Raw genomic sequence first — 14,800 nt, 5'->3', positions numbered from 1 at the left:
CCTTTTTTCGCTACCTGGGCTCCCAGGCAATCTAGCTCAAGCAGAAGCAGTCGGAAGAGAAGCCCTGGAATTAATACCAAATGATCATTCCCTTATGTTTTCCTTGGCTAATGTACTGGGGAAATCACAAAAATATAAGGTAGGTAACTAGAGTAGGTAACTTTTTGACTCTTGGGCTTTGGGCTGGCTTTAGGTGGGTTTTTTCCCTTAATTAAACTCCACCTATGCTTTTTGTAGAAACTGTTTGAGATCATTGTGGACTACAACTTAGATAATCTGTTTAAAATATTTCAGTGCCTTTTTCTATCACAGTATTGGTGTGTGATTCTGTCTTGAGCTGATCCCTCCTTATTTTAGATGCTTGGGTGACAAATGTTACTGCCTTACACTATGTCAGTGGTCAGTGGAGAGAAATAGGCTCTTAAGCACACTAGAGGGCAGTTAGGGTCTTGTGTTGCTTCACTGGCGAGGGAGAGAGCCTGCATTGAACTAGAGACCTTGTTTCAGGAATACAAATTAGACAGGACAGGCTAGTCCTTGTGCTTTTGCTATGTGTTCTATGAATATATATATACAGATAAGAATTCTAGCCTATTTGCCTCAGACATGATCTAAAATACAGTAGTAAGAGTTTGTTAATCCCAGATTGAGGATTGGATACCTGGGTGATCTCAGAATACTATGAGAGAAAGTACATACTCAGTGTATTGAACTTTCTCTTGGATGCAGTGGACCAGCCTGTGAGTGGTACCTCATTATTAGCTATCTTTATTTGCAAGTAGTAAATGTAATGAAACTGATGAGAATGACTTGTTTTCCAAGGGGAATTTTACAAAGTGACAGAGAATAAATCATACACATTTAATATAGTTAGTTGTTTAAACTGACTCTATAATCAGTGATTTATGTATGTGATAGGGACAAATTAATAATCAAGTTCTTGTTGTTCCTTGGAAAAACATCATTTACTGAACTTTTTTTAGGGTTTTTTTAGGCTTTTCAGGGATTTGATGTCTTTTTGATAGTGATAATGTTAACATCACTGCAGGAACATCCTCATTTATATACAAAGTAAGATGATTCTCCAGTATGAAACTTGACAAGAAATGGCCTAAGTTACACCAGGAAAAGTTTAGATTAGATATTGGGAATTTTTTTTCTTTTCTTTCTTTTTTTTTCTCTTTTTTTTTCCCCCCAGCAAAAGAGGTTGTAAAATACTGAAACAGATTGCCCAGGGAAGTGGTGAAGTCACCATCCCTGGAACTGTTCAAAAATGTATGGATATGGCATTTGAGGACATGGTTTAATGGTGAACATGCTGGTGGTGCAGCGTTTACAGTTGGACTTCATGATCTTAAAGGTCTTTTCTAACTTGAATAAGACTAATAAGAATAATAATTCTCAAAATAGATGTATTGTCCAGTAGTCACTTTGATTACTTATATTTCTACATATTTGTTCATGTGTGGAGTCTTGACCTGTCCACAAAGAGGCCAGGGCCTGTGACAATGCAGGACTGGCTTTTGTTTGTGTTAGTGATGCTATTAAACACCCTGTTACTGTTTTTCTAGACTGGCTGAGGTTTTTTTCCTGGACATTCTAATTCTTTTCTCTCTCCACTTGAGACTGCTATAAAAGATATATTTTAGGTTAGTTTTACAAAATTACAGAAGGATACAAATTAACATCCAGAACGTATGAGGTATGATATTATGGAGGAGGTAATTGCTAGAATTATTTTGGTGAGTCAGGCCTGTGGAAGAATAGAGGATTTTATAGTCATTCACCAGGAAGATTATGTAGCATGACAGAATAAAGAGCATTTATAATGAAATAAAGTTGAAAAAATAAGTTGAAAACAACCTAGAAAACTTTTCCAGGTGTAGGAGAGACAAGTCTGTCTTAGTGGATTTAAGAAATAAAAAAGAATATAATGGTTTTGATTGCCAGCCCTGAAAGGCTATTATGCTGCAGGAGAATGTGCTGGAGACAAAGTAGAAGTAAGAGTAGAGGAAAATGCAGCTTTAAGTCCACATTCTTAAAAAAGCAAAAGGAATAGTGGAGCCCAGGAAAAAAAAGCAGAGTGCCAGTGAGTGTTTTAATAGTTCAATATGGAGTAGTAGGTTTGTGCAGAGTTTGACTAGTCACTTAAAATTGATGGTTATATATAACAGGGAGAGCAAATTATTGGAATTGGAAAGTGGGCTCACTTTAAAAGGTTATGATCAGTTGTATTTGGCATTGCCTGGAAAGAGATACAGATTTGTTTGTAATGGGAGAGTACTTACTGACAAAAAATAAAAAACCATGAAAAATTCAGATTTCTTGTCCATCCCCTCACCATGTAAAAACAGAGAAGCTGATGGCTCTTCAAGGATTTTTATTGCATGGAATTGGAGGGGAGGAATGGGGATGGAGACTGTCAAGGTGATGGAGGTAATTTTCAGAGTGCTGCCTGGCTGTATCTGATGTGTTGTATAACCTCAGGCATTTAATTTATTAGGTTACTCATTATGTGTCTGTATAAAAGCTGCTACTATGTTGGCTCTGTTGCCACAAACAAAGATCTGTTCTGGGATTTTTTTGTTATTTCTTATTTTAAAAGACATTAAGTCAAAAAGCTTTTATTATGTTGTGAATTGATTTCCTTCCAATAAGCACACAACATTTTCCTTCAGTTTCAAGTGCCCTTTAATTTTCAGCAGAAGATAGGTTTCCTACGTCACAAAAAAATAAAAAAAATAAAAAAAACCCACCACAACAACAAACAAACAAAAGAAAAACCAGCCCTTTATTTTTTGTTTGTATCTAGTGATGAATGATTTATTGTTTTAGAGAGAAAAGCACATAAAGGATGAGCTGTTTCTGTGGTTTTGTTTGGGTTTTTTAATTAACATCTGTTATATCAAGTTAGATTCTCCTTTAAATGCTTGTTTTATCTCAATTGATGAAGAACCAAGCTATCTTTAGTTCTTTGAAAAAGATGTGTGCTATATTTTTGTTACATGTACATCTATGCTTTTTCTGTAAAAGTGCAATAAATTGAAACCATTCAGCATTTTTTGTATTTGAAATAAAGCCAGACTACAATTCTGTGGCCTTGGCAGCAGATGGAATGCAGTCTGCTTACCCCAAGCCTTTGCTATATGCAAGTTGCAAGTTTCTTGGCAACACTTAAAGATTTGGCGAGATGCAGCAATTTGAAATATCACTGATGTACTGGAATGTATATTTACTCCATATATCCACAGTAATATGAATATGATGCACCTTAAATAGCCTTTAATCAACCACTATGCTTCTACTAGCTGCTGAGCAAAGTAGTGGTGATAAAAATATCCTCAGCATGGAGCTGAAGATTTATGGTAATGGCAGCCAGCTCTTGAATATCTGTTTCATTAAATTATCTGGAAGCATATTGCACGTGTTGTCCCATTGTGCTTCAGCAGTGAAAGGATAAAAGTATGTACATTAGGTGCTTCTCCTCTGTGTAGGTGGCAATTTTAGGTATAAGGCTGAATCAAATGGTTAGCATCTCTTTCATTCTGATTGCTGTTAACCTGCCCAGTGAGGAAAAAAGAGATTTACTAGGTCAAAATACTAAAATTTGGAGTGGGGAAAAAATGCAACTTTGTGAGGCTTAAAATTACTACATGCTTTCAAGTGCAAGTCCGCTGTTGATTTTTAAGATTGGAGAGTTGTATGAGAAGAGGAATTATTGTGCACCACTTGCCAAATTTTTGAGTCTCAGTATGTTTCTCAGGTGATTGATAAACATGGAAATCATGGAATAATTTTGCCTGGAAATGACATCTAGAGGTCATCTAGTCCAACTCGTAACCCAAATCAGGGCCAGTTCCAGATGAATCCTGAATATCTCTGTGGATAGAGATTCCGTAGCCTCTTTGGGACAGCATCTTTAAATGCTTGACTTAATATAATGAAAAAAACTGATGTTTCCTTTAATTGGAATTTCTTGTATGCCAGCTTATATCCATTATGTCTCATCGCATCTCACAGATGTGTGAGAAGAGTCTGTTTCCATCTTCTCTGTATTACCTTATCAGATAGTTGTAGGCAGCACTTTCATCTTCTCTCCTGAAGGCTGAAATGGCCCAGTTTTCTCAGCTGTTTCTTGTGCTCCAGCCCTGTTCCATTCTGGACACATACTCCAGGTGTGGTCTCAAAAGTGCTTATCAAAATCCCATTTTGGCCATCCCAATGGCCACCAGAGGTCCATTCCAGCCTCAACCATTCCGTGATTCCTGCTAGTCTGTTTCTCTGCCTAGGTCCCTTAAAATAGTTGTTCTCCCCTCCAGTGTATTTCTCACTCCCTCCTCTTAAGTGCTATCTGTAAAGTTTTGAAATTGCATTCATTCCCATCATCCAAAACATGAATGAAGTCATGAAATAGTTTGAGTTTCAAAGAGACCAATGCATCCAGAAACAATCTGGTTTAACAGTCTGGGTACGAGAATGCTGAAACAACTGTTCATGTCATAGGAAGGCAATGCTAAAACTTGTACCATGGAGTCATATACTGTAAATTTGCAGACATCTGGTTCTCTTGTTAATTCCTATCAGAAGTATTTCTTCTCCTGAAACAAAATCACAGAATGGTTGGAGTTGGAAGGGACATCTGGAGATTGTTTCATCCAGTTTCCTGCTAGAGCAAGTTCACCTAGAGCAGGTTGCACGAATCATGTCCGAAGAGGTTTCGAATATCTCTGGGGAAAGACACTCCATAACCTCTCTGGTCAATCTCATGTTCAGATGGAACTTCCTATGCATCAGTTTCTGCTCATTGCCCCTTGTGCTGTTGCATGGCATGAATGAGAGGAGCCTGGATCCATCCTTTTGGCACCTTCCCTTCAGATACTTAGACATCAGTGAGGTCCCATCTCAGTCATCTCTTCTTGAGGCTGAGCAGGCCCAGCTCCTTTTACCTTTCCTCATATAAAAAGCTCCAATCCCCTCATCATCTTCACAGCCCTCCACTGGACTAGCTCTGAGAGTCCTGGGGTTTGTAATTTCCTCAATGGGTGGAGACAAAGGCGCTTTCCGCATGAGTTTCTCCTGGCTTGAGAATGGCAGCCTCAGCTGTGCTCAGCAATGCTTTTAGTTTGGGTTCGAATTTGGACATGTGGGGAGGCTCTTAAGTCACTTAGAGCTGAGTGACTCAATCTTGACATCAGAAATTTCTTTTCCCCTGGAGGTACCCTTACAGAGAGTTATTTCATGCTTGACATGAGAAGATGGTGGAACCAAAACTCTGGCTGACAGGTTTTCTTTCTCAGTAGAGCCTGTGTTATATTTTAAGCAGTGAAAGCTTAGCACAAAGGAAAGGACTTTTCTTCATATTAGTGTTCTCACATACCTCAGACAGCAAGTATGTGCATACAGATGGAAGCCTACCACATTGAGGTAATTTTATGTTCAGGTCATTTGCATTGAAACTGAATGAACAACTTTCCTTAAAGCCCAGCACAGCATAGAAAACTATGTAAAATTTGCTCTCAAGTATCTAAACTTGCATGTCAGCAAGTAAATATGTTCCATTTGGATTGGGGACTTTTTAAACTTCCACAGGAAATATGCTGTGGGTGAAAAAGTATCAATATTAGCAGCTAGTTTGGAAAAATAAAATTGTTTTAATTAGAGAATAAATTTAGCGGTAAATTATTCTCTGAATACTAGGTGAGGGAGCTGAGTAGTATTCAGATATCAAGAGTCTTAAAAGCACACACTGCAAGCAGTAATACAAAGATAACTGGTGAGGAAAATGCGAAGGATGTTGCATGGCATGATATGATTTGGCATGATTCTCTTAGTAAAAGGTACTCAGCTAGTCTTCATAGGGAACCACACTGAAATATCTGTTTGAAAGGGATTTACTGGAATGCCCCTATTTTTAATGCTAAAACTATTGTAAAAGGTAAAGTGTCTATAAGCAGTTTGCTTAGATATCAAATTACATTTCCTTAATTTGATTGCATAAGTAGGGAAAACTTCAGCAGGTAATGTTTGAAAATACTATAACTATTAAAAATAGTGCTTTAGTTAAAGAGCAAACTTCACTAGTGCTTAGTGAATTTCTGCTAAAATAATAGCAGTCTGTGAAAACGTGAAGTTCATTTGTTACATTATTACTCTTTTCAGGGGGCTGTAGCTACCTGAGCTACAGGATCAGGCAGGCTCAGGGTATTTGTATGGTGGTATCATATAGATATGGCATAGTTTTGGAGGGTTTGTAATTACAGTGGTGGGTAAATTTGGCATAGTTTTATATATATGAGAATGGACTTTCCTGATGACTTATTATTTTAAATTATTCAGGAATCTGAAGCTTTGTTCCTCAAGGCAATTAAAGCCAATCCAAATGCTGCCAGTTATCACGGTAACTTGGGTAAGAGCCTTTCTAACTCTTATCAGCTATATTGTTTATTTGCTTCATATTCATTGTGTTTAAAAAGAAAAAGCAATCTTTTGAGCCTTCTTCCTGCTGGGCAGATTTCTATTTTACTTTCTAGAAGAACTGCCAGCCAGAAGAACAGGGCACTAAAGCCAGAAAAGCTGTCACACGATATGACAGATCAAGAGGGCTGCACAGTCCAGTCCAGAGGTAGCTGCACTTTAGTGTCTGCAAATTGGTTCATTTATGCTATGCTTGTAACCCGCAATGAGCTCACCAGATAAGAGCTGCCATTTATGGCTCCATTGTAATTCATTCCTTCATCATTCCCATGCCAGTTCTGCTCCCAGGCTTTGCTCCTGCATTTGGCAACAGAACAAGCAGCTACTGTGCCACCAGCCAGTGACAGACCCTCGCTGGAAACAAATACTTCAATGTTGTTCTCCAAGTGATTGGCAAGATTGTACATTATTCAACAATATTGCTAATGAAATTCCCCATTGATGTTCCAGCTGTGCTTTATCATCGCTGGGGAAACCTTGACTTAGCGAAGAAGCACTATGAAGTCTCTCTGAAGCTTGATCCCATGGCACCAGGAACCAAGGAAAACTACAACCTCTTAAGAAGAAAACTGGAGCAGTTGCAAAAGAAAGGCGGTGCCTGATGTTCCTTTTCAGGTTGCCCGTGCATGCTGTTTATGACAACTGTCACATGGGTACTTTTGACCATGTACAGGATTCAGTCATCATTTCTCAAAAACAACACCACCAGCACCGCACACTTGAATGTCCAGTTTTGCCCTCCTACAGATCCTAACATTTCAGCTTGAGGGATCATTTTATTTTTACTTGAACTGCTTTTAAAGTCCATTAGAACATTTTTATAGGTATATGAAAGCAATGCAGATGGAATTTCACACATACACTTGTAATTTGATATCTTCATCTGACTTCTTAATAGCGGGATGAATAGCAGGAGGCAGTTTCATTTCTGAAAGTGATACTTAAAAGTGCAATTTCCTGTTTAAATCCTGATCTTTTCAAGTATGAAAAATATCTGTCCACTTCAGTTTTATTACTGCCTTCCAGTGCCAGTCCTGCAGAGCCAGTGTAAGAATGAATTCTCTCCAGCACATCAGTCTGCTCATATAGTTTGAGTTAAGACCTTATGCTCATTTCTGTCTCCAGCCTGTGAAGTGTCAGATTTGTATCGGAGTAAATAAGGGCAAGGATTTGACTATAAATGTCTGTCAGCCACTGTACTGCTCAGGTATGCTTAAGTGTAGAAAATACTGTTCAGTGAGGATGGAGATTTTAGCAAGCAGCTAATGAAAAGAAGGTGAGGCAACAGAGGAGTCAGGTAGAGTTTGTGTTCTTGCAGGCAGCCTCATCTACACAGACAGCATGGGCAACAAGTCACAATTGCTTTAGCTCCTGTGGCAGGTCAGTAGTTTAACCACAGTACAGTTTCTGTAAGAGCTAATTGCTGTGTTCTCAGGCAATTCAGTGCTTTCTGGTTAAGGACATTACACCTTTCAGTTCCTATATTGCTGGGGAATAAAGAGGGAATTTCTGTGGAAAACCAGCTGTGCAGAAGACCTGACCTTGGCAGTTGATCTGTTGTTACCTGAAAGAACTTGGCTTCACCTTTATCTCCCATGGCTGGTGTGTTTGCTGAAAGGGCAGATAACTAAGCGTAGCTGTTAATGCATAAACTGAGCACATCCATGTGCAATGAGTCAGAGGTCGTTTTTTCGATACCATGTTACCTCTTAAAAGGGGCTATGCTTTAATACACATTTGAACTCTGGCTGTCCAGAGTTGTTTGTCACATACTAATATTTACATTCCTGCTTCAGGAAGCAGTCACGTGTCTGTTTATTTGCTGGTGGTTGGTTTTTCCAGTTTCTTTGGGGGTTTTTGAGATGTTTGGTTTTGTCGTTTGTTTGTTCGTTTGTTTAAGATTGGAAGTTTGCTATTGGATATGAAAGCTGGGGAACTTTACCTGTCTTTTCATATTCCTTTATTCATGCCATCCATGTCCCTGGGAGAAACTGATCAGTGCAGTATGTGCAGCTTTCCTAATTTGTCCATTGATTCTTGTGAGACTGTTTAGCATTCTCCACACACAACTCATCTGTGTGTGGAACCACTAAAGTGTCAGGGAAATTCTTGCCACAGGACAGGATGCTGTGTGCCCTTCTCATCTGACCACCATGTGGCTGTGGCAGTGTGGTGCTGTCCACAAATTTGGCTTTGAACAAACTAACATGGCTACACACTGGTTTTAGTCAAGGTGCCAGAGGCATGAATGTGTGCTCCTCTCCTACAAATATAGCCTGTTTCTCAGTGGGACTAATTAGTTCACATAGGGTACAAAGCTGTGGCAGTTGCTTCCATTTCTTCTGGTTTCTGGACAGAATTTTCAGAAATTGTTTTCTGAATATGATCCAAGCATGCTCTTTGGTAAGCATGTGGTAAGCAGAACACTTCACCAGTATGACTAATCATCTTCCAATGGCCAGCATAGTTTAGTACCAATTTTTGTATCTGAAAGGTGCTGAAATAGGTGCACCTTTCAGTACAAACAGCAGGTTCTTAAGGCTTTCCATATATAGCCTACTGTTCGTCAGACAGAGAGAACATGTAGGTTCTTCAGTCATGAGGAATTAAAGAGTTGGGATCTGGCTGGATGAGCTAATTTATAGCAGAAGATAAATGTTTACTACAATCAAGTCTTTTCTGTATATTTGGAATATGATATCCTGAGTCTAAATTATTATTCTCATCATAAAGTCCACTACATGTGTAGTTTTCTCTGTTGCTTTCCATATCAGCTTTAAAGACATCCACTAGATCAATATTATGTATGAGGGATGAATTCTTTGTAGGTCATTATAAACCAAAGTTGTAGAAATTCCTCTGTGGAAGTCCATTCAAGAGTCTTAAAGACAGAAGAGACGGACAAACACGTTGGATGTTTTGTTAGTATTTGAAAATGGTGTTTGCTTTTCAGCACAGACAACATAATTTCTTCTTGATTAGCTTTCTGGCTACCTGTATATATTTTTGTGAGAGTTTATTTGTTTTATATAATATTTACTGCTATGGAAATTCAATGTGATTACTTGTATGATGGTAATATGAAGCATACCCATATGTCTGAGTTTCATGTTGAGGCAGGATTGTTTTCAAAAGAAGCCACAAAGACAACTGCTTTTGTAATAAAAACTTCCTTAAGATTTTTAAAAATACTAAATATTTTTTTACTTTATTTTCAGAAATATTTTGAAAGTGCAAACAGTGCAGTAGCTTTTATTAAAATGGTTGTAATGTTAACCTTTTTATTGGTTTTTCATACCTCATTACTGACTCCTGGAACAGTGCAGAATACTCAACTTCAAAGACAAAAAGGTGAAGAAAAAGTGGGGTTGTACATAACTGTAGTTACAAATATCGTCTATCTCTCCAGCATGCTGCATTTTTTTCCCATTGCTAATTCCAGAAGATTAAAGTTTCCTTATCAGTTGGCCTGTTTGATTCTCTAGGGAAATTAAGAAGCCTTTTTCCTTATTTCTTTTTTTTTTTCCCTTTAGTTTTTGAGAAAGATTACTTGTTCAAATACAGTTCTGAGAAGAGAACTACAGAATAATTTAATGCACAGAATGGAGTCAGGAAAACAGTCACAATGACTACTATGGATGTTAGTCTCTTTTCACCAAAAACTTCCAGTGAAGTTCCCTAATTGTATGTCTCTGTTGTGTCTAGGTCAATGCCATGTACATGAAGTTTCCTGTTATTTAAGTTCATAGTATTTAAACTTAAGAGATATGGGTTGTGTATGTGTTTGTGGGCACTAAGAAATAAAAATCTATAATACTTTTGAATGGTTTGTTAAAAATATTGGGCCTATTCACTGGGAACCTCTTCCTTCATATTTCAGATACCTGTATTTGAGCTATCCATCCTAGTTTCTCTGTATAGTCACTGGGGAAAAAATCTTTAGAATGTGAGATGTCATATTTGAAGGATATATTCATCTTCACTAACCTCAAAGGGTAGCTAAAGTGATCAGCTCCTATACATAAAGAAAAATCTGCTGCTTTTAGTTGAAGTGATCTGGTCCCATACATGAAGTAATCTGGTTCCTCTAGAAGTCTCATATAGTGTTGGCACCAAGAATGTTAAAAGACTGGCATTGAAGCAAACTGGCAGGTACTTGCCTTGAGAGTCAGAGAATAGCTGGATGAGAGAATGGGAGAAAATGAATTAACTTTGATAAATTTACATGACTGATAAAGCACTGAACATCAGATCCCTGTGTATGAAAACAACATTCACATCCAGTTCGATTAATTGCTAGCTTGTTTATGTTTCTGTAATGAACAATAACAGCTTCTTATTGAATTTTGGTGTCCTTCACTCCTATTTTAAAAAGCGATTCTGAAGCAACTGTAAATTTGCAACAGTGAAATTGGTATTTTTTTCCCTTAAGTTCCAGTTGCTATTTCAAGCTGTAGCTGTTAGAATGTTAAATGTGATAGCATTGTGTGGTTTTTTGTTTTGATATCTTCTGATATTTGTTTGCTGGTTCCTGCCTGTGTCCCATATTTCACATGAGCATTGGTACATTCACATACCTGTCATTACATGTAGATTCTCATATGCTTCTCAACTTGGCCCTTTCACTGAATAGTGCTCCCCTCCACAGCTCTTGGTGTGTCTCTACCAAATATGTGTTAATGAGGACATGTTTTACTAGAAAAGACTGAATTTTGCTAGGAGCAAAAGTGAGATCACATGGCTGGATTTCTGAGATGTAAGAGCTGAGGGAGCCAAATTTGTGTCATGGAACACCATAAGCAGGAGGTGCCACTTGTAAAGGGCACTTCAGACTGTGCTGGGCTCCACAATAATGTGAAGTGGTTGTACATAGGTGTTATGTTATAAACACCATTGAACCCTGTGCTTTAAAGAAAAAGGACTGTGTATCTCTCCGAGGAAGAGGATGTGCACAGCTGCATGGACTATTGACCACTGGAGGACTGATTACTTTGTGTTAGAAAGTTGCACTGCCGTGTTGTGGCATGAGTGTTCAGTGTGTGTCAGTGACGATACATGTCAAGTGGTTCAGGGCTTTTTAAAATAAGTATTTTTGTTAGGACAAATCCCTACAGGTACTGAAACTGGTAGCTTGTGATTTCTGAGCTGAACTTTTTTTATGTAGTGTTAATCATTTAGATTGCCAATGGTATGTTCCAATTTATTTTCAGCTGAGCAGGAAGTAAATACATTTGTAATGAAGCCATGAAATAAATCTGCATTTTGCTATCTCTTTTTTTGCATAGATTTTAATTGTGACAATGGTGTTCATTTTTGTAGTAAGTTTTTGATTCAGAGTTCTGCTACAAGCTAGGAAGAAAACCTAATGGGCCTGGCAGACCAGGACTGGGACATACAGGAAGGCATTCTTCCTCTTAGAGTAACAGTTCAAAATCCTGATTCAGCAGGAGTGTACTGATGTTGAACGTGTGTACCTAAACAAACAAAAAGCAGCATCTGAGGAAAGCAGTGGAGTACTTAACTAATTAATTAAGTGTCTAAAACGATAACATATAAAAAGCAGGAGCTACTGCCTCAAATGCTGAGCAACCTCCTCTGCCAAAATCGGATTTTTTACCCATTGTGTAACTAGCCAATAATGACACACTTAAGAGAGACACTGATTATTTCAGAATTGCACAATCCTGGGCTGCTCAGTGGTATTGCACAAATTACACACACTAATTATAAGAACTTTTTGCTATTTATACAATTTAGCAAACAAAGGAATTAGTGGTCATTGGCTACAAGTTATATAGTTCTCTTATTAACTGGTATTCTTTTATTGGTTAATGATTCTCTTGTTTCTCATGCTAATTAGTCCCATGCTCAGTCTTTCTCTTCTTTGGGGTCGGTGGGTTTCTTGGGTCAGTGGCCCGTAAGCCAGTGGTCACGATCTCCCCCTGTTGGAATTGTCATTTACCCAATCAGAGCACAATTGCTGGGTTGGGTATTTATTAGTTTCTACTTTATCTTGGGTGTTCTGCCAGATGTCTTTGTGGCCTGTAAATTCCGTATTCTTTGTATCCACTATCAGTGATACATCTTTCTTCCCAAGTTCTGTTAACCTTCCCCTAGGTCTGAGATCATCGAAGCATTTCAAGCCCTAAACTCTTAACAAGGCAATTCTACCAAGTAATTTGTTTTTCTAACACCTGGACATCACTTAGAGCTTGCTTGTTAGCTGTTATCTGTTTGACAGATTGAATACCCCTTCTTGTTGATTAGGCTTAAAAGCATACAAAGAGCAAACATCAAAGAACATCCTTTCTTAAGAAAAATTTTCCATCTATTTACATATACATATACATATTTATTGTTTTGCAACAGTCCTACCCAGTGTTATAAGTGGAACAGAATTATTGAATGGCAATTGGGTAAAAAAGTGAATAGTCTATAAGAGATACAACCTAGCTTCCACTTAGTAACTAGTCAAGGAGGAGGGACTGACACCAAAATATCACATGCTGTCCCAATAACCAGGCTACAGAATGGTACTTGTATGCTCTAGAGAGAATAGTAGAATATCCTGAGTTGGAAGGAAACCATGGGGATCATCCAAGTCCAGCTCCTGGCCAAGAGTCACACTGTGTGCCCAAGAGTGTTGTCCAAAATACTTCATTAACTTTGTTGGGTTGACGCTGTAACCACTTCCCTGGGAAGCCTGTTCTAGAGCTCAACCATCCTTTGGCTGAGAAACCTTTTTTCTGATATCCAACTTCAACCTTCCCTGACAGAACTTCACAGCTTCAGGTAATTCCCTTGGGTTCTATCACTGGTCATCAGAGAAAAGAGATCAGTGTCTGCACCTCATCAGGAAATTGTAGACTGCAATGAGCTCTCCCCTCAGTCTTCTCCAGGCTGAGCAGACTGCTCCTCATACAGCTTCTCCTCTAGACTCCTCACTATCTTCAAAGTCCTCCTTTAACTCTAATAGTTAAGTATCTTCCTTACATTGTGGCACCCAAAACTGCACACAATATTCAAGGTGTGAGGCTGTCCCAGTGCAGAGCCGAGCGGGACAATCCCACTGTGCCTGATGCTCCCAGGACATGCTTGGCCCTCCTGGCTGCCAGGGCACTGCTGACTTATGTTCAACTTGCCATTCACCAGGACCCCCAGGACCATTTTTACAGCAACAGTAGAAAGAGTATCTCACTCTTATTCTGTGATGGTTCTGGCTTCATTTTCCCTGCCAGGATTGGGATTAATACACGGGAGTCTAAGTTCATGTGCGGAGTTGGATGTTTATTATTTCTTACCTGTTTACAGACTCATGAGCTGTGAGCTCTAACGAGGACGTTAGAGAAATGAGGTAAAATGGAGTACTTTTCTATCTCTACCACATCTTTTCAAGGACAATCTGTCCAATTATGAAATGCCACCTAAATTATTTTTATTTTAAGTCCAGTAACTAACTAATTGAAGTCTGCAATGAGGACTCCATCAGCCAATTACAGAAAATCACGCAAACCCATGAAGAAGGACCTAGACAATGTCCAAAGACCCCCATCTTGACTCACGTGTATTGCTATATACTAAAATCCCAAATTCAAGTTTTTCACCCTGTGAGACACACAATATTATTCAAACTACACACCCACAACCCCAGTGCTATCACTCAACCTCAGAAGCCTGTTCCAAGGCCTCAAGTCAAATGTGGTGCTTGCTTGAGGGTCAGCACTTTTCAGCACAGAAAGCCTGAAATTTTCATGCTCCAGGGTTCCAACATTATTCCTCTTATCAATGCATTCACTTTAAAGCGATTTATTGTGTGGAACCTTAACATGTCTTGCTAAAGAGCAGACTGATCCCTACGGAGCCAGCTTGGGGGAATCTGGCTGGTAACTAGAAGCTGCCTGCAAAGGTGGTAAACAGGCACTTAGCACCCTCAAAGTTTAAAACTCCTGCTTCAGAAGGCTCAAGACCACTTGGTGCCTACAGCCAAAATCCCTTTCAACAAAGTAGTCAACAGAGTTTATGAAACAATAAGGTTTTTTTTTTAAAGGTTCTCTAAAGGCCAGACTGGCTGCCAAATGTTGCACGTTTATCACGGCCTCCAGGAGGCGAGGCCCCGGCGCGGGTGTCGGGAGCGGCCCTTCCCGGGAGCGCCGGGCGCTGCTCCTGCTTTGGCAGAGGCCGCGGGTGTCCGGCTGTCCCGGCCGCCTGGCCGCCCTGTCCGCGCTCCCGCCAAGCACGATCCGTCCCTCTGGCAGCCGGGGCGGCCCCGGCCACCGGCCCGGCTCCCCGCGCTGCCCGTCTGCGGGGGAGGGAGCGCGGGCAGGCG

At 39.4% G+C, this 14,800-nt stretch overlaps 1 protein-coding gene across 1 annotated transcript in view; it reads left to right on the top strand.

The window, feature by feature from the left end:
- Window positions 1–10,298, top strand: part of TMTC4 (transmembrane O-mannosyltransferase targeting cadherins 4) — a 54,178-nt gene extending 43,880 nt beyond the window's left edge. Inside the window, exons 16-18 of the mRNA XM_066313487.1 lie at window positions 27–139; window positions 6,337–6,406; window positions 6,925–10,298. Of these exons, the coding sequence (XP_066169584.1) occupies window positions 27–139; window positions 6,337–6,406; window positions 6,925–7,076 (335 nt within the window). The 3' untranslated portion in view covers window positions 7,077–10,298. The remainder of the gene's footprint in view (window positions 1–26; window positions 140–6,336; window positions 6,407–6,924) is intronic.
- Window positions 10,299–14,800: the final 4,502 nt, after the last annotated feature.

Source organism: Sylvia atricapilla, chromosome 2 (assembly GCF_009819655.1).
Source record: "Sylvia atricapilla isolate bSylAtr1 chromosome 2, bSylAtr1.pri, whole genome shotgun sequence".
Taxonomy (NCBI): Eukaryota; Metazoa; Chordata; class Aves; order Passeriformes; family Sylviidae; genus Sylvia; species Sylvia atricapilla.
The sequence above is the reverse complement of the archived record's forward strand: the minus strand, read 5'-3'. Positions and strand labels throughout refer to the sequence as shown.